The sequence below is a fragment of the Chelmon rostratus genome, chromosome 3 (genome assembly GCF_017976325.1).
Source record: "Chelmon rostratus isolate fCheRos1 chromosome 3, fCheRos1.pri, whole genome shotgun sequence".
NCBI classification, from domain to species: Eukaryota; Metazoa; Chordata; class Actinopteri; order Chaetodontiformes; family Chaetodontidae; genus Chelmon; species Chelmon rostratus.
In genome coordinates, this window is record NC_055660.1 from 7,913,859 (window position 1) to 7,930,247 (window position 16,389).

Genomic DNA, 16,389 nt, shown 5'->3' on the forward strand with positions numbered 1-16,389 from the left:
GTCAAATTTTAACTTCAGCTGAAACATCTTTGTTTTCTTCTAACAGGGGCATCAAGTGCACAACGGTAAGATCAGGAAGCTGAACTAAAGCCACATTCTTACAAAACCAGTGGATCATACATGTTCTATTCCACAAGACCTCACCTTGTTCTAACTCGAATGAACTATGTTGTCTTTTGTTTCTGAACATCTTGTTGCCTCACTGATGGAAATCTACAGAAATGCAACCTGCGCTAAAAGAGAAAACTGTGGCCAGGTGAGTAAACTGTCACACACTTAACTTCAGTGTGCATATAAGCAAAAGTCCACAAAGTGAAAGAGCAATTCTACAAAAAACGTGTTCAAATTCTCTTTTTTATGATTCTGTTGATGGATTTGGATTTATGATCATGATCAAATCCCGCCCAAAGCAACAGGTACAAACGTCAGATTCTGATTTTATCTTTGAGGAAAGGTTCTCCTTTGTTTTCTGAACAACAAATGATAAGACAGCTTTGAGCAAGTCTGAACGTTGTTGAGAATGATGCGGTGTGTTTATGGTGTGGGTTTGTTTTTCAAAGCTGACATAATAAATCTATGCCTCTTTCACCATTTGCCATTATTTCACGGCAGAATAGCTGTGACATACTGACTCTCTAATTGAGCGAAATAATAGCAAAAGTTTTATAATAGTAGGGTTAGACTTCATTAGTCCTAGAGTCATGTGGTGTGAGAAGACCAGGACTGATATTTGGGTCCGGTCAGGGTGTTCTCGCCGTGAGTTGGCAGTTTAGCCACTGAGCTTCAGTGATGGTTTGCTCACGACTTCACCGTCACAGTCTCAGGACTATTGAATGACTCAAAGGTAGAGTCGCAAAACTGCCCAAATCACATACCAACCGGTTTAAGATTTCACATAGTTTCCATTTATCAAGCACAGCTTGAGAAAACACTGTGAACCTGGTCGGTGCCAATCAAAACAGCTGGTAGTCGACAGGTGTGGAGTCTAAGTATAACAACACCAATTTATAGATTTGCCCGCAGTGAACATTAATGTGGTGAAGCTACGACAAGACGATCCAAGGTGTTGATGCAAGTTGTTCATCTATAAGATTGCTGTTTGTAGTCCTCACACTGTCAGACCTTTGCCACAGCACGTCATTTTGCAGGAACAATTAATGCACCAGGACGTTTGATGGTACAATGAGGCAGCCTGTGTGTCAGAGTTTAAAAACATGTTGTCAAGCCATCTTCCTGTACGTGTGTGAACTTACAGAGTTCACACACGTACAGGAATTAAGAGAGTAGACACTTGCTGAAATATTATACAGGTCGTCTTTACAGCCCATAATCACTTTGCTGTTGCCATCTTGGCAACTCCCGGCTAATCCAAAAATGAACAAAGAGGCGGAGGGTGGGTGCAGCTGTGCCGGACCAAATGAAGCCTGCTTGCTGCAACCTTGACACATATCTTTCACTCATAGCATGTAACTTTATGCCTTAATATAATTTAAACCAGTGGGTTATGTAAAAATTCAACCCCTGTACATTTGCCATGAATGGGAAAGCTGTGGACCAAACCTGACAACAATTTAGCTTCTTATTAGCGTTTTAAAATGTTTTTTCTGCGCTCACATTCAAATATCTGTTCATAGAGATTAGCCGAAATGTTGAGTTCTTGTTGAGTTTGAAAGTCATGTTGCTAACTGGACTGTAAACGATGACCAGCGCACAGAAGAGGAAGTGTTGGCCCAGATATCCATAAATCTAGATATACTTTGGCTACACCAGAAGCCCTGAAATGTTGTTTTATTCCATATTCATTATTAAATCATCAGACATTTCCTTCTTGCAAAGAAGCTTCCTTGTCACCTCCAAAGAATTATATCAAACTGTTTCCTCACTGCTCGACCTTCCCTCTCGTCATTCCAAGGTGCCAGATTCGACTTCGCACTTCCTCCATTGCGTGGGACTGCCATCGACAGACACGGGGAGAGACCACATGCAGAGGTTGAAGGCGATGCTCGAAGCGACGATGGATGTGTACACCTTCATGGTACAGCTGACAGTTAGCAGGAATGTTCTCTGCAGACACACAACAGAAGGAATGCTGTCATAAGTTCCAGCCTGACCAGTTGGTGTTGTAATGCTGTTTTTCTGTCCTGTCATGGAGTGACATTCAGACTATGTTTGTTAAAGACTCGTCCTTTACTGAATGTTACATGTAAATACTTGTATTTTTAGCCTTTCAGGCACTTTCACCCACATTTCATAAAAACCTTTCAATGAGCTCTACCCTTCCCTCACCCCACCCCTTTTTTTCACACCCTCTATTGTCACAACCACAGAGGTCCAGCATGACAGGAGTGCCGCTTCTCAGCCTGCAGGGGGCGCTGCTATTGAACCCCAGTGTAGACCCTCTCCAGAACGAAGACCTGGTCCACATGTGGATGGAGGTCAAGATGAAACCGCTGCTGACATCCATCACCAAACACTTCCTGTCCTGCCTCAGCACCAAGAACTTCAGCTGCTCCACCTACCAGACCGTGTACGTCGGAGTCTCTGTCTGCCTCCATGTTTCTGTTCTGTTGTGTTTCTGTGCAGCAGCTTCTCACCATCCACTCTCCTCTTGCAGGGTAAGGGAGCTCAGCCACCATTATTCTGAGATGAATCCAGTCAGACAAAAGTGGATCTACACTTTTTTTATGTACCCCTTCCTGTCTGGAGACAGAGTAGCTGGTGAGGTTTTTATGTATTTCATTCAGTTTTATGATGAGCTAGAAAGTAGTACCCTTACTGTGCATACGGTAATGTAAAAAGAAGTTCATCTTCCAGAAGAGTGCAGCTGAATCAGGTGCTTCTCAGAACAAACCCAATATTCCTGCATTACTGTGTCTTCATCAGAAATTTTTTTTACTCTGATGAAGACAGTGGTGTCAAAACATTGGTCTGTTTGTTCTGCAAATGAATCAGTCTGTTCGCTAGGTTTTTATTAAATGTTCTGGATCTTCATCAAAATACACACACAGTGGTGGACAATCATCTGGACTGACTGCAGCCACAATTTTTTTGCGTAATCCTGCTCGGTAATAGTCGATCTTTGCGCAAGGATTAACTTCTCATAATTTCCCATGAGTCAGGCTGCCGTAGCATTGAGATTGTTTAAATTTGTGCCGCCATCTATCGGCAAAACAGATTGTGATTGTTGCTACGTGCATGCGGCATCAGAATTATGTATGTATGAATGTAGGAAACTAGTTAGACATCAAACAAGAACGAAAAATAGAACAGAAATTTGCTTCAAAGTCTCAAAATTCATGAGTAAAAAGTAAAGCAGCAAAACCTTCAATTAATTAAGTTCACAGTAGCTGTTAGAGTTCATACTGAATCATCAAGTGACTAAGTTAGCTGCCTAAGATGTTTGCATGCAGGATTATTTATCTCCGCTGACTTCTGTGTCTGCATGTGTGTGTTCGCTCACTCACTGTGTGTAATCTCTGTTCAGGTTGTGTGAGCCCAGAGGAGAGCAGTGAGGAGTGGTTGATGAAGAATTTCGGTGCCTTCAGAGCCATGGCACGAATGAAGGACTTTTCAACACTCAACATGGTCTTCAGTGGAGTGAGTTTTCTTGTATGATTTACACCAGCAGTCAACCTCAGATTGTGCAGAGTTTTTTTTTTTTCCAAGTGACTCTGGACGACTGAGTTTCTCCTGATCTTGTTCCTGAGCTCAGTTGTTGTTTTCTCCCCCAAAGTTGGAGGTTCTTCACCTGCTGTCTCCAGAACAGAAGGCCGAGCTGCTGCTGAGGCCCGAGGTTGCAGGTTTAGACAACGGCACCCTGAGCCTGGTCTTCGACAGTCTGTTGACAGGGGGCTCCGGCCCTCACCCCACCGCCAGACCTGGAGAGGGCCACAACTGGACGGCCACGGGATTCCCTCCTACCTATTATCCACAACCCACATATCACCCATACCCACCACCGTCACCACACAACAGCCTCACGGAGGTACGGCGGTGTAGCATGGATGTTTGGGTACTGCCTTTAAATGAATCCAACGTTACTGTGAAGAATCTGAAATCTGAAATTAAATTTATGTACAAATTTATCGCGTTGGGGAAATCCAAAAGTTTTCAAACATGTCAGGCATTTTGGGAATATGTAATAAAGTACATGTGATGATGCAGCCGTATAAAAAGAACGCATAGTGTTTTGGGTTTGAACATTTCGAATGACTATATTCCTTGATTATAATGAAGTGCGAAACAAGCCAAGAACGTAATAGTGTTTTTTGTTTTATTTAAAGCTGCCTCAACCAATATTTTTAGACTAACGATGGCTCAAATGACATTCTAACACATTTTAACTCATTGTTTTGGTTTTAAGCCTGGCAACATTACTGTTGTAGTAAATGACCTTAATATAAAGATATATAGCCAAACTATAGGTACAGATACCATAAATAGGAATATAGATGGCCAAAAATAGTGCATATAGCAACTGTAAATGGGAACCTGGACCCCCTAGCTTTGAGCTAAGCCCCAAATGTTTCTGACTTCTGGCTCCGCCCCCGCATGACTCCAACTGAATGCTAATGCTAATGTATCTGCTACATGTGTAAATTAGCAACTCTTTCCAAACAATTTTTTTAAATACACTTTATTTGTGAATATATATTAGTTTTCCCACTATTGTTTTGTCCCCAAATTGGCCAAAAAACAAATGCAGCTGTAAAGAAACATACACTGTGTTAATTAAAACTTTAAGTTTAAGAAGTTAAGATGTCATCTGATCCAATTTAAGACCACCTCACCTGCTTTGTCACACTTACAGGTTATAAATGGGTTCATGATGGCTTTCAGACCCATTGGGAGCTTCGTTCATGATTTTGTGTCCTTCACACACGAGGTACAAGTTCACACGCACACATGCACGCACACACACACACACACACACACACACAGAGACTGCATACATTGACAGCAGTTGTAAGCACACAGTCCACCTGCCGAGTGAAATAACTCCCGACCTGCTGTCTCTCTCCAGAGGGAGGTGTCAGAAATACGGAGCACCACTCTGACCCAGTTCATGCTCAACTGGACTCTGGCTGAGCTGGCAAACCTGTACCGGCCAGAGAACTCATCTGTAGTTCCAGAGGGGCCAAAGTTTGATGTGACGAATGTGGAGGACTGGTACCAGCAGGTCGTGATGCCACTGCTGCGGAGGTTGTTACCGAACAACGAGACTATGGTGCATCAAAACATCAAACTGGCCTTCCACCGAGTGTTGTATGTCACTCCAACATTATATCCTTCAGTATTCTGTACTTTTTTTCTGCGCACTATTATTTTTTATTTAATGAAAGTGGACCATCCGGCAGCTAAAGAACCTGATGTTTCTCTCAGGATTTGGTGGAGACCAAAACAGAGCTTAAAGTAAACGCTGAATTCAGATTTGTCAGGAGACCAGAAACATGACTCCAAATTCAAGCTAATGTTGTGTCTTGCCTTTTAGATGTGTAAAAAGACAAAAGTTTGGAACGTGTTAGCCATAGAAACTTCATAAAGTGAAGATTCAGATTCAGGAAAACTTTAGTGATCCCTGGTGGGAAATTTCTTTGTGTCAACAGTGGGGGTTTGTCAGCTAGTTGTGAAGTCCCTCCAAAAATCAATGAATGAGGTGCCCCAGTAAAAATGATCTTTATACAAGTCAATGAATGGAGCCTTATCTGTTGTAAGATGGGGATTTATAATGCATTTTAATGCATGTTTGTGTCTTGTTTGTGTGCAGCTATTTGGATCTTGATATGGACAATGAAACCTCTGAAAACCCGGATGTCTGTAGCATCACTCTTGATAAGAGCCCTTGTGGAGTGAGGATGATCATTTGATTTTTCAAATTTTTTATAATTAATCAAGTTTGAATGTTTAGAACTTTAACTCAGGCTTACATGGACTTTTCCTTGTTGTCTTTTATTTCACCCACCAGCTGACGGATGTAGTGGGAAACGTGGCCCATGTGTTGCATTGTGCCGCTCGCACCAACCTGACAATGTCTGAGGTGACGATCATGAGACTGATTGAAGAGCTGACAGAACGTCTGAACTCGCTGATCCAAGAGCTGTCCACAGCGGTGGGTTGACCGACTACTCTCTCCATATTTATCTTTTATTGAAATATTAAATAATCACCATAAATGGACCATAAGTCAGAATATAAGCCTGTTAGCATTACTTAGAAAAACAATCCTTTTCAAACTTCTGCAAAAATAAATGCTTTTCTCCAGGTAGTGTCTGCAAATGAAGTGTAACAACGTAATTACAGCAAGCGTTTTTAACTTTGGATGGTGGTGTTTTTCTTTAGTTTTATTAATGTCACAAACTGCGCCTTTAAAGCAATAACTTAAGAATAACAGTCAGTCAAAGATTAAAATCATTTTTTTTAAACTGAATTTAAAAACAAAGATATAGACACTGCTTTTAACATTTATAGATAGTTATAGACTTACAAAAGCTCCACTATGAGGCTTAAATGATGCGAGTAACAACTGCATGACCACTGTTATTGAGTAAAAATGTCTCATATTTACACGTATGTGTTTACCTGCTGATTTTACTACACATTTTAAAATCGGTGCTCCCTTTTCTTCCTGCAGAACTTCAATCAGTTGGCGTCGGACTTTCAGCAGATCTTTGGCGAGCCGGACTCTCCGTCTCTGACCCAGGAGCACCTGAAGGACCCGAGCTTCATCAAGCTCTGGTTCCAGATCAAGCTGATGCCCCTCCTGCCCAACATACCCACAGGCCTCCTGTCCTGCCTCAGCACCAAGAACTTCTCCTGCCCGGTTTACCAAACCATGTGAGTGCACACACACACAAGCACACACAAGCACACACACACACACACACACGCACGCACACACACACAGACACACAGAGTCTGGTGTATTAATTTTTTCTCATGTCTTTCTTTTCTCTTTCTATTTGTGCAGTGTGGCAGCACTCAGCAAACACATGAGTTTCATGGATGCTGATCCGATGTACAGTCATAACATCTATGAGCACTTCATCTACTCCTTCCTGCTGCATCACAACACCTCTGGTGAGTCAGCTGCAAATACAGCAAGTACTGAGATAATGTATTTGGTAAAAGTAGTAGAAACACTGTGGAAAACACTCAAAAGTAAAAGTCCTGCAAGTCCTGATTGTAAGTAAGTACTATGAGTATAATGTCGTAGTATCAATAGAAATACAATGTGAACACAAAGGGTTAATACATGCAATTAATTCCATACATAAATATTAATTTTGCGTATATGCTTCAGACCCCCAGTGTATATCTTCAGCCAATCACAGCGCAGAATGGCTGAAAAACAACTTTGGTTTCTTCTCAAGATTCGCCTCCATCACTGACTTCTACAAGCTGAACCCAAACTTCTCTGGAGTAAGTCTGGAAAAGGCCGAAATGCTTCATCTGTGACCGACTTCGCTGAAGCCGTGACTTCATTAGAAATAACTTCTTCTCTTCTGTCTCCTGTCCAGCTGGAGGTCCTTCACCTCTTGTCTCCAAAACAGACAGCAGAGCTGCTGCTGTTGCCTCTTCCGACTCCGCCCGAGAAAGACGTCGTCATCGACCAAGTGTTTCGCTTCCTGACGGAAACCCCTGAAGAATTTATGGAGGTGCTGCACTACCTGGTCCAGCTGGCCAAAGAGGTAACAGCTTCGTTATGATGCAGCAACTTTAATGCTTTTAGAAACTTTTAACTGTCCTGGTTGATTAATAGTGAGATATTCAAATCTTCAGGTGGAGCCACCCTGCGGTGTCTACAAACACATGTGAGTACATTCAGGTGGTTTAACTTTCACTAATCTCTAATTGCTCCATTACACTGTGTGGCTGTAATTCTTCAAAGTGACTCATGTATAAGTCAAAATATCAGCTGTGAAAAGGCCTTTGAATCTGATTCATCTGGGAGAGATCATGAAAAAAGGTGTTCTGCTGTTAGCAAGGCTCTTAACAGTTAGAAAGACAGGAAATCAGCAGATAAACAGGGGAGGCTGATGTGGATAAAATCCTCTGTCGCTGTGCATATGACTTTCCAGCTCATTAGCTACTGTTGTTGCTTGCTTCATGTGTAGAGTCCGAGCTTAATGCCCAGTTCACACTGCATTTTGGTCTTCGGTGCGATTTTAATTTGTATTTCAATATAGTACATTTAATTTTCTGTAAAATTAAAAAAGTATTAGATCACACTGATGCACAAATCATACAAGAATCCAGTTCTGACCTTTCAAAATGGGACTTGTTAGAAAGTTTGGGAACCATTTCATAAACTCGTTATAATCAGATATATTCAGTTTGGCCCTTTTGGCCTCATCACTACTAATTTGTTCTTGAAGATATTGTTGGACATTTTCGCTACCGTTAAAGAAATGTGACTACATTTAAAAAGATGATGTAGCTGTAGTTGAGGTCTGACTTCTCAAAATGTTAAATACATGTTTTATGTGCTTTCTTCACATTTGCATGTCAGCTTTGCGAGATTGTACGGAATCATACCGTCCCTGCCTCCAGACCTGGAACCTGCCACCTGGGCCGGCATAGATGACCTGATAAACATGGCGCCAGAGGGTCAGTGTCTATCTCTAGCCAAGATGAGGCCTTATTTTCATTTTTTAGACTGTGGTTTTTTAATTTCAATGGATAAAAAAGTGTTATCATGTGTACACAATAGCTACCTGAATGTTTTTTATATTTCTATTTGAACAGAGTGTGTCCCCGAAAACATCTCGGTGAGATTTCTTTAAGTCTTATGTTTCAATTTTACTGATGAATTATTTGAATTTTCCATAAAATGTATTAAATCTGTCATTCACAGTGTCCAGTAACCCAGTACAACAGTAAGATCTTCAATAAAGTCTCATTTAATAACTCATTGCATTACTTTAAGTGTTTATAGAGCTAAAAATAATATGCATTTTCTGTGCTGTTTGACAGGCACTAACATCTGCAGAGGAGTCAACAGGTATCCCATCTCCTTTGATTTTGCATTCAGAATTGCAAATAGCTCCTTCAGTGGCGCTGATGTGTGTTTGCTTTGCCTTCACAGCTCTGACTTGTACTCTCACCTGAGCATGTCTACGGAAGTTTCCTGCAATGTTACCTTGGAGACATACGCGTGTGCACAGGTGGCTATCTCATTTAAAAGAGTCAAAGTCAGATTTATTTCTGAGAGTAGCTTCTATGCGCCGTGCTGCCTGTTTTGGCTAAATGACCACATACTGTCTCACACACACAGCTGGACAACTTCACAGCCAATCAGCTGGTGTCGCTTATGAAGTGCAATCTGCCCGGAAACAGCAGCCACTCCAAAGCGCTGTGGAAGATGCTGTTGACTAAGCTATCCACTGTGTTGCGCCCAGCTCTGGACATCTTGGCTAACACGGTTAGCACCCTTTTAACCCTCTGATGAAGTTTTCTTTCAGGATTATTAAAGTGAATAAATCAAATGTAACAGCTCCAATTAACAATCTCTCCTTCAGTCCATGGTTGGTCCATCGGCGTCGGTGGTGTTGGATGTGATTGGAGAGCTCAGAGTGTTGATGCTGACTGATGAGCAGCTGATGAACAGCAGCGTCATCAGGAAGTGGTTCTCTGGACGTCTGAGCGTCTTCCTGCCATTCGCATCAGGAAGGTTTCTGAATTGTCTGAGCCGCAGGAACCTCAGCTGTCACTCATACCAGCAAATGTAAGTTTGACTGCTTACCTGACATCACACATCCTCTTTCACAACAACATGCAGATTACTGGATTTCACACTTATGTTTATATCTAGTTTGCTGTTTTGGCCTTAAGAGAACAGGATTCCATGTAGTGTGTTATTAGAGATACAACTTAATGATTTCTAGATAATTCTTCATCATTAAATTACCACAATTTTATAATATTTCTCATCCTGTCCTTGATTTAATTGGCAGACTGCAGGAATTTATCCACCATTTTGACAACATGACCTTAAAACAACAGCATGTGGTCGTCAAGGATTTCATCCTCGGCTTCCTGTCACACTCAGGTACAATCTGAACGTCTACGATGCAATATTTTTAAATCTATTTCTTCTTTTTAAACCTGGATGGACTTGAAATCTACAAAGTGTGTTAGCATTAACAGATATCTCTTTGTCTTCATGACTTGGTCCAGGTCCAGACTGTGTGTCCCTCAGCAATGGCAGCACAGAGTGGCTGATGAAGAATCTGGGTCCATTTTCAAGGTTTTTGCCCCTCAAAGAGCTGCTTGATCTCAACCCAGACTTCAACCCTGTAAGATTTAACGTCTGATAACATCAGGCGTTTACAGTAATGCTGTTGTTTCGTTGTTATTTTCAGCTGCAGTCAACTTTTTTTGTTCCGTTTAGCTCGAGGTCCTACGATTCCTGACTCCGAAGCAGACTGCAGAGCTGCTGGTCTTGACTCTTCCGACTCTTCCAGACAAAGACATCGTCATAAATATGATCTTTGATCACCTGACCGAGTCTCTTGATGAGAGGAAATTCAGAGAGTTTTTGTCCGAGCTCGTTGTGGAGCTCCAGCAGGTAAGAAGAGAAATATTTATTCAAAATGTACACTTTGACCGGCTTGTTGAAGGTAATAATCTCTGTTTTATTTATTTGAAGGGAAACCTCTCCTGTTCATCATACAAAACACTGTGAGTTCACATATATTTATGTTTATTTTAGATTTCACATTGATTATTTCTAATTAATTATACGAAACATAAAACTGTAATTTTAACCCCACATGTGGCTGTTCTAGGTTTGAAAGACTGGACTTGGTCATGGCTACAGTTTCTCTGGATCTAGCTTCATCCATCATTCACAGCAAGATGGTCTTAGCCAAGCATATACCACTAGGTGAGAAGCATGCCTTTTAAGATACTGTTAATATTTACAATAATATAAGTATGTAAGACCTTAAGTAGCTTTAAATAAGGTTAAAAAAAATTCCACCCCAAAATGTTGATGTTATGGCTGCACCATCCAATCAAATGGAAATATCCTGGATGTCTTTTGCATCTTTTTAGACTCATTTCTCCAAAATGATGCTTGAATGAGTTTCGCTCAGTGAAAGAGATGGCTGTTACTTTAATCCAATATGTTTATACTGAGTTTCAGCTCATCCAGCTGTTTGACCTGCAACGTCCCTGTTTTAGTTCAGTCTCACAGCTCTCGTAGTGCTGTCTTTGGCCTCAGCAGCAGCAAAATATCTCTAAAAACCCTCTGAATACATCCTGCTCAGCAACAAACAGAAGACAGATGCAGTTAGCAACTAGCTGGTGAACATAGTGGAGCATTCAGCAGCTAAAGACACATATATTTCCCTCAGGTGTTGATGGAGACCAAAACAGAGCTAAAAGAGAGTGAATATTGGACCTGTTGTTGTTGATGTTGTGTTCATAACTGGTCTCCACTGCCCCCAAGTGGCCCAAAAAATCAGTTGTTGTAGGTTTAACTGGCACAGTGTATAAACCAGTGCCACCTCTAGTGTCAGAGTTTGTCCTTTAAAGCAATAATTAAGGTGAAGTCTCCAGAACCTGCTGCTAAAAGACGACCGTTGGTCATTATTAAGAGCAGATTCTGTGCTGTATCCAAGTTTATTATCTTACCTGAACATGAACACGTCTTTATTTCCCTGCTATTGAGTTGTCATAATGTAAACTCATTGAAATTAGCTTTTTAATATGTGTTTCTGTTATTACAGGTTGCGTTATATACAGTGGAGAGGTAATTACACGTGACTTTCACATTTGTTTTTCTGAATATTGTTCGTGCTGTATTGATTTTATGATAGAAGACTAATAATCACGTTGATCTTTTTCTCCCCCAAAGTGCAATGTTACCATGGCAAATGGTAAGCTGTCTCGCTAACTTCAAAATAAACTTTAATCATAAAATGATTCACTATTTGAATGCTAATAATCACCATAAATTCACTTGTTTCTATTTCTCACAGAAACAGACATTTGTGCTGGAGTGAACAGGTGGGATTTATCTACCACTTGCTGGAGTCTGGCTTCTTTTAACATGTTTTAATATTCTGCCAATAAATGTTTGACGCTCTTTTTTATTTGGAAACTGCAGCACAATGCTGCAGCTCCACCTGAACAGCGGACAGATGAATGGACGCGTCTGTGACTTTGCTGTTGAGGAATTCGCTTGTGCCTCGGTGAGACGCTGTGCTGCTCTGTGAGATGGTTTCAGTGTGATCTTCGGTGTGTTTTCTGATCCTCTTCATCTGCCACGTTGCGCTCTTTCCAACACAGCTGTCAGCATTGAAAGCAGAGGATCTGGCCGCCATGTTGGCGTGTAATCGCTCCTCCAACTCCAGCAGCTCCAGACCCACCTGGAAGCTTCTCCTCTCCAAAGCCTCACACGTGCTGAACGAAGCTCTGGACCTTCTGACCAACAGGGTACGAATCAGCAACACTCCTCACATCACTTTTTCCTGATCAGATCGAGATCTAGATGTTTTTTCTTTGCAGACTCTGGACCCCAGAAATCCTGCAGTGTCAATGGTGTTGGACGCTATTCGAGAAATCAGGTTGGACATGTTCGGCATCGCCAGCATCAATAATCCCGCTCTCATCCAGCTGTGGTTCAACCACCGGCTGCGTCCATTCCTGCCCGCTGTTTCCCCCGACTTCCTGTCATGTCTCACCACGAAGGGATTGAACTGCACCACCTACCAGCACATGTGAGCTCACACATTTCCTGCTACAAATCCACCGTCTTTCCTCCCGTTCTGTCAAGATATTGCCGCTAACCTCACGACTCCTCATCTCTTTTCTGAACTCAGCGTGCAGATCCTGAGTCGCCTCCAGCCACACATGACAATGTCCAGGCAGATGTCTGTCTACACACACTTCATTAAGGTTTTCCTGACCAGGAATAACACTGCAGGTGAGTTCTCACATTTCCATCGAGATGGGAAATCACAAAGCAAATTAACACAAGTGCGAAAAGATGTAACATTTGGCCTGATATTGGCACCATGTAAAGACCATGTAGGTAATTTAAAACAACTTCATCAGCCACATCTGGAAAGAGAAGGAAGATGGCCTGTTGTTACATGGTTTTAGTTCTCACCCATTATTCCAACATGGTTACTCATACTGCTACTACTGCTGTCATACATACCAATGTATGACAGCAATACTGATGTGCCTCAACAGAACAGAACTATCATTCTCCAGCACAGCGCATTAGAAAGACGCGACAGTTAGCAGGGTTTGTTGTAAATGATGCATATATAAAGTACAGTGTGGAGTAAAGTTGAGTTTTTGTGGTGCAGACCCCAGCTGCAGCTCACACACTAACAACAGTGGCGAATGGCTGCAGAGGAACCTGGGAGGATTCTCTGTCCTCGTGTCCATCCAGGACCTGCGGATGCTCTACCGAAACTTCTCAGCGGTACTTCCTGTTGCATTGCCTCTCCTCTTTTAATCTTTGTCTGATTTCCTCTTTTGCGATTTTTGTTCTTTTTGTCTAATCTGTGTTGTTGTGTGTTTATTTGTCTGTTTGCACTTGCAGATGGAAGCGTTAACACAGCTGACGGTCAGGCAGCTAGCAGAGGTGTCAGCCACGCCTGGCCAGCTCACCTCTTCTGCCATGGTTGCCATGGTGATGAAACACGTCCCCAGCCGAGCCCTCCCTGCTTTCTTTGATTTCTTCTCACCTGTTATCATGGTGAGTGTGTGCCCTGTTGTTCTCATGTAATATCTTGACCTTGAGTGGTGCCTGGAAACAATATTTTTGTCATTAAAGTTTTGACATGAGAGAATTGTTCCGCTTTGACCTGATCACACGGATTACACTCACACAACACAACTGTCTCTCTAAGGTGTCCTTTCTCTTTTCCTGCAGGCTCATCAGAACATGTTCCCCGCGGTGGTGAGGTCAGCCATGTTGCAAGTTGTGTTCGATCGTGCGAACCTCTCCGATCACTCGGTGGGAGATTCAGTCGTGTCGCTGTGGCTCCACAACCGACTGCGCCCCCTGCTGGTCAACCTGTCACCGCTCCATGTTGCGCCATTCTTCAGCATACTGGCAGGAAGAAACTGCAGTATCGAGCAGCAGGGGTGAGTGCACACAGCCAGTACAACCAGAACTAATGACTCAATTTACTAGAATCCTGGAAAATATTTTGGTTTTGGAAGATTTTTTTTTGTTCCTCTGTCTCTAAAGTTTCCATATAACAGAGACAGAAATTATTGATTTCCTTATTTGTATTGATCTGTTATTTCAGAGTCGAAGACCTGAATGCGACAATCTCCTCGCTCAGTGAAGTCACACAGAAAGAAATCCACAATCACATCGTTCAGAGTCTCAAAGGTACAGAAAGCACACTTAAAAATGCTAAATATGTTATACTAGTAATTGCAAGGTTTTTTTCATGGCAATCAGCACCAGCAACATCCTACTGGGTGTTGTTATTAGTCAGGAAGTTTCTTCCAGTCAGGAATCCAATCTGATTTAGCATCTTTGAAACCAGACCTTTAACTAACTCAGCAGGTCAAAGTTTGTTTGACAGCCGAACTCTTTCACCTTCCTTCGTTCCAGGGTCGATCCCTCTCCACTGCTACGGCAGCAACTACAACCACAGCTTCTACGCTTTCTTGGAGCGCTCATTCTTGGGATTCCAGTTCCCCAACCTGACCACCTTCCTGTCCCTAATGCCTCACGACAGGATGCATCAGGTGCGCGTCCAAAAAATAAAAGAGAGGGTTAAATGAAAGTTACAGAAGGTTTATTTTAGTGCTTGATGGACGTGAGGACGAAGAGGATGACCTATGTTTTCTGTTCCTCTAGCTGGTGAACTCTCTGCCTCCGTCAGATCTTGGGGATTTTCTCCGTCGCCCTGACGTTGTGGACAACGATGCAGAGCTCTGTGCCATCTACAACAACTACGTCCAGACACCAGTTTTCCTGGAGACTGTACGTCCCACACGCATAAAACACCAAAAAATGCAAACAGGTGTTGATGGTGTAATAACATGACTGTGTATATTTGCTCCAGGAGTCGCTCCCGGTGGAGGTGCGGCGGCCCACGCTGCCTTGCGTCTGGCCTGTGGCTCTCAGCAGCTCCAACAGGTCAGACGTCAACGCTTGGTTTGACCAGCGCCTCCCCAGCTACTTGGCCTTCCTCACTAAGAAACTGATCGGCCCCAGTAGCACACACAACGCCTCCTGCCTGGCCTTCCAAAAGCTGTATGTGTGGTTTAACTCAACACTGTTAGCTCACTTCTTTTTACATCAGGTCATTTTTGGGTGTTTTCAAATCGTGTGTTTTGGTTTCATTTTCAGTGTTTCAGTTCTTGGAGAATACAACTACACTGCTGCAGACTTCATGAGGCCAGATGTGTTCAACACCATCAGGGCGTACCTCACCTCAGGTCAGTCCTCAGAGTAACACACCTTGCTTGTTTCTTTCTCCGGCTTCCCACAGTAAAGTCCTCCATGCAAGTATTTGTAATTTGTCGTTTTAGCGACGGCGCCCAGGTGTTACAACCCCAGTGATCCAGAGCTCAACTCGACAGCCTGGTTCGCTGAGTACATCGGCCCTTTCATGCCTTTCCTGACTCTGGAGGATCTTCAGGCGTTTGGATCTGCACAGGTAATTAACCTAATCCTGTGAATGTGTCGAGTTTTGCTCACTGAGGTTGAAATCGTTGACGGGCCGATGACGTGCCAACCACCTTTCCTTTACAGGTTATTAAGGTGTTCACAGTGAACCCTTTGAACATCGCCCTCCTCAACCACTCCGCCTTACCTCTCAACCTCACCGACTACTACACTGAGCTCGTTTATCTACAGGACAGCAACTTCAACCCCTTACTGTGAGTCTACACTGATAAATACATGTCACCACAAATCTGAGGAACTTTCCATTATTATTTGTCAGACAGCATTAGGTTCTTTTGAGAGTACATTTTTTCATGCCCTCCCTGTCCAGTCAAAACCACTTATCTCCACATTTGGTGATTCTGAATTAGAATTTTTCTGATAAACTGAAGGATGGAGTGTTTTTTTATGAACTGAGAATTTTCTCCTACTCATTAAGCAAAATAAGCTATTTGAAACCCTGTTTGGATGAATTGAAATTGCCACAAAGGTGAAAACAGGCTGTTTTTCTGAGCTCATGAAAAGTTGACATTTTGGAGATACGTGGTTCTCACAGGGCAGCAACACTACAAACATTAGATTAGATTAGATAAGACTTTGCAAACAGCAAACAGGGGTGCAAATAAGAAACACATATGATGATCTTACAGAATATGATGCATTGCTGTAGATTAAACCAGCCAACAGTATATAAAGTCGTTCAAATTAGCTCAATCTTAAACATCTACAGCAGGAAA

General features: G+C 42.4%; 1 protein-coding gene across 1 annotated transcript in view; it reads left to right on the forward strand.

Annotated features, from left to right (window-relative positions):
• The window catches only part of LOC121604710, a 32,394-nt gene that overhangs the window by 4,921 nt on the left and 11,084 nt on the right, over positions 1 to 16,389 (forward strand). The window contains exons 3-47 of the mRNA XM_041934287.1: positions 47 to 65; positions 220 to 256; positions 1,913 to 2,035; positions 2,328 to 2,527; positions 2,615 to 2,718; positions 3,485 to 3,597; positions 3,734 to 3,985; positions 4,811 to 4,885; positions 5,024 to 5,265; positions 5,768 to 5,849; positions 5,966 to 6,109; positions 6,632 to 6,834; positions 6,968 to 7,077; positions 7,301 to 7,419; positions 7,518 to 7,688; positions 7,780 to 7,811; positions 8,510 to 8,607; positions 8,746 to 8,768; positions 8,855 to 8,876; positions 8,974 to 9,001; positions 9,086 to 9,164; positions 9,275 to 9,421; positions 9,519 to 9,724; positions 9,954 to 10,048; positions 10,177 to 10,295; positions 10,391 to 10,567; positions 10,649 to 10,680; positions 10,788 to 10,885; positions 11,733 to 11,755; positions 11,861 to 11,882; positions 11,985 to 12,012; positions 12,113 to 12,197; positions 12,295 to 12,441; positions 12,514 to 12,725; positions 12,828 to 12,931; positions 13,323 to 13,441; positions 13,562 to 13,717; positions 13,895 to 14,109; positions 14,277 to 14,362; positions 14,591 to 14,727; positions 14,840 to 14,965; positions 15,048 to 15,238; positions 15,335 to 15,423; positions 15,517 to 15,644; positions 15,740 to 15,867. Of these exons, the coding sequence (XP_041790221.1) occupies positions 47 to 65; positions 220 to 256; positions 1,913 to 2,035; positions 2,328 to 2,527; positions 2,615 to 2,718; positions 3,485 to 3,597; positions 3,734 to 3,985; positions 4,811 to 4,885; positions 5,024 to 5,265; positions 5,768 to 5,849; positions 5,966 to 6,109; positions 6,632 to 6,834; positions 6,968 to 7,077; positions 7,301 to 7,419; positions 7,518 to 7,688; positions 7,780 to 7,811; positions 8,510 to 8,607; positions 8,746 to 8,768; positions 8,855 to 8,876; positions 8,974 to 9,001; positions 9,086 to 9,164; positions 9,275 to 9,421; positions 9,519 to 9,724; positions 9,954 to 10,048; positions 10,177 to 10,295; positions 10,391 to 10,567; positions 10,649 to 10,680; positions 10,788 to 10,885; positions 11,733 to 11,755; positions 11,861 to 11,882; positions 11,985 to 12,012; positions 12,113 to 12,197; positions 12,295 to 12,441; positions 12,514 to 12,725; positions 12,828 to 12,931; positions 13,323 to 13,441; positions 13,562 to 13,717; positions 13,895 to 14,109; positions 14,277 to 14,362; positions 14,591 to 14,727; positions 14,840 to 14,965; positions 15,048 to 15,238; positions 15,335 to 15,423; positions 15,517 to 15,644; positions 15,740 to 15,867 (5,146 nt within the window). The remainder of the gene's footprint in view (positions 1 to 46; positions 66 to 219; positions 257 to 1,912; positions 2,036 to 2,327; positions 2,528 to 2,614; positions 2,719 to 3,484; positions 3,598 to 3,733; positions 3,986 to 4,810; positions 4,886 to 5,023; positions 5,266 to 5,767; positions 5,850 to 5,965; positions 6,110 to 6,631; positions 6,835 to 6,967; positions 7,078 to 7,300; positions 7,420 to 7,517; positions 7,689 to 7,779; positions 7,812 to 8,509; positions 8,608 to 8,745; positions 8,769 to 8,854; positions 8,877 to 8,973; positions 9,002 to 9,085; positions 9,165 to 9,274; positions 9,422 to 9,518; positions 9,725 to 9,953; positions 10,049 to 10,176; positions 10,296 to 10,390; positions 10,568 to 10,648; positions 10,681 to 10,787; positions 10,886 to 11,732; positions 11,756 to 11,860; positions 11,883 to 11,984; positions 12,013 to 12,112; positions 12,198 to 12,294; positions 12,442 to 12,513; positions 12,726 to 12,827; positions 12,932 to 13,322; positions 13,442 to 13,561; positions 13,718 to 13,894; positions 14,110 to 14,276; positions 14,363 to 14,590; positions 14,728 to 14,839; positions 14,966 to 15,047; positions 15,239 to 15,334; positions 15,424 to 15,516; positions 15,645 to 15,739; positions 15,868 to 16,389) is intronic.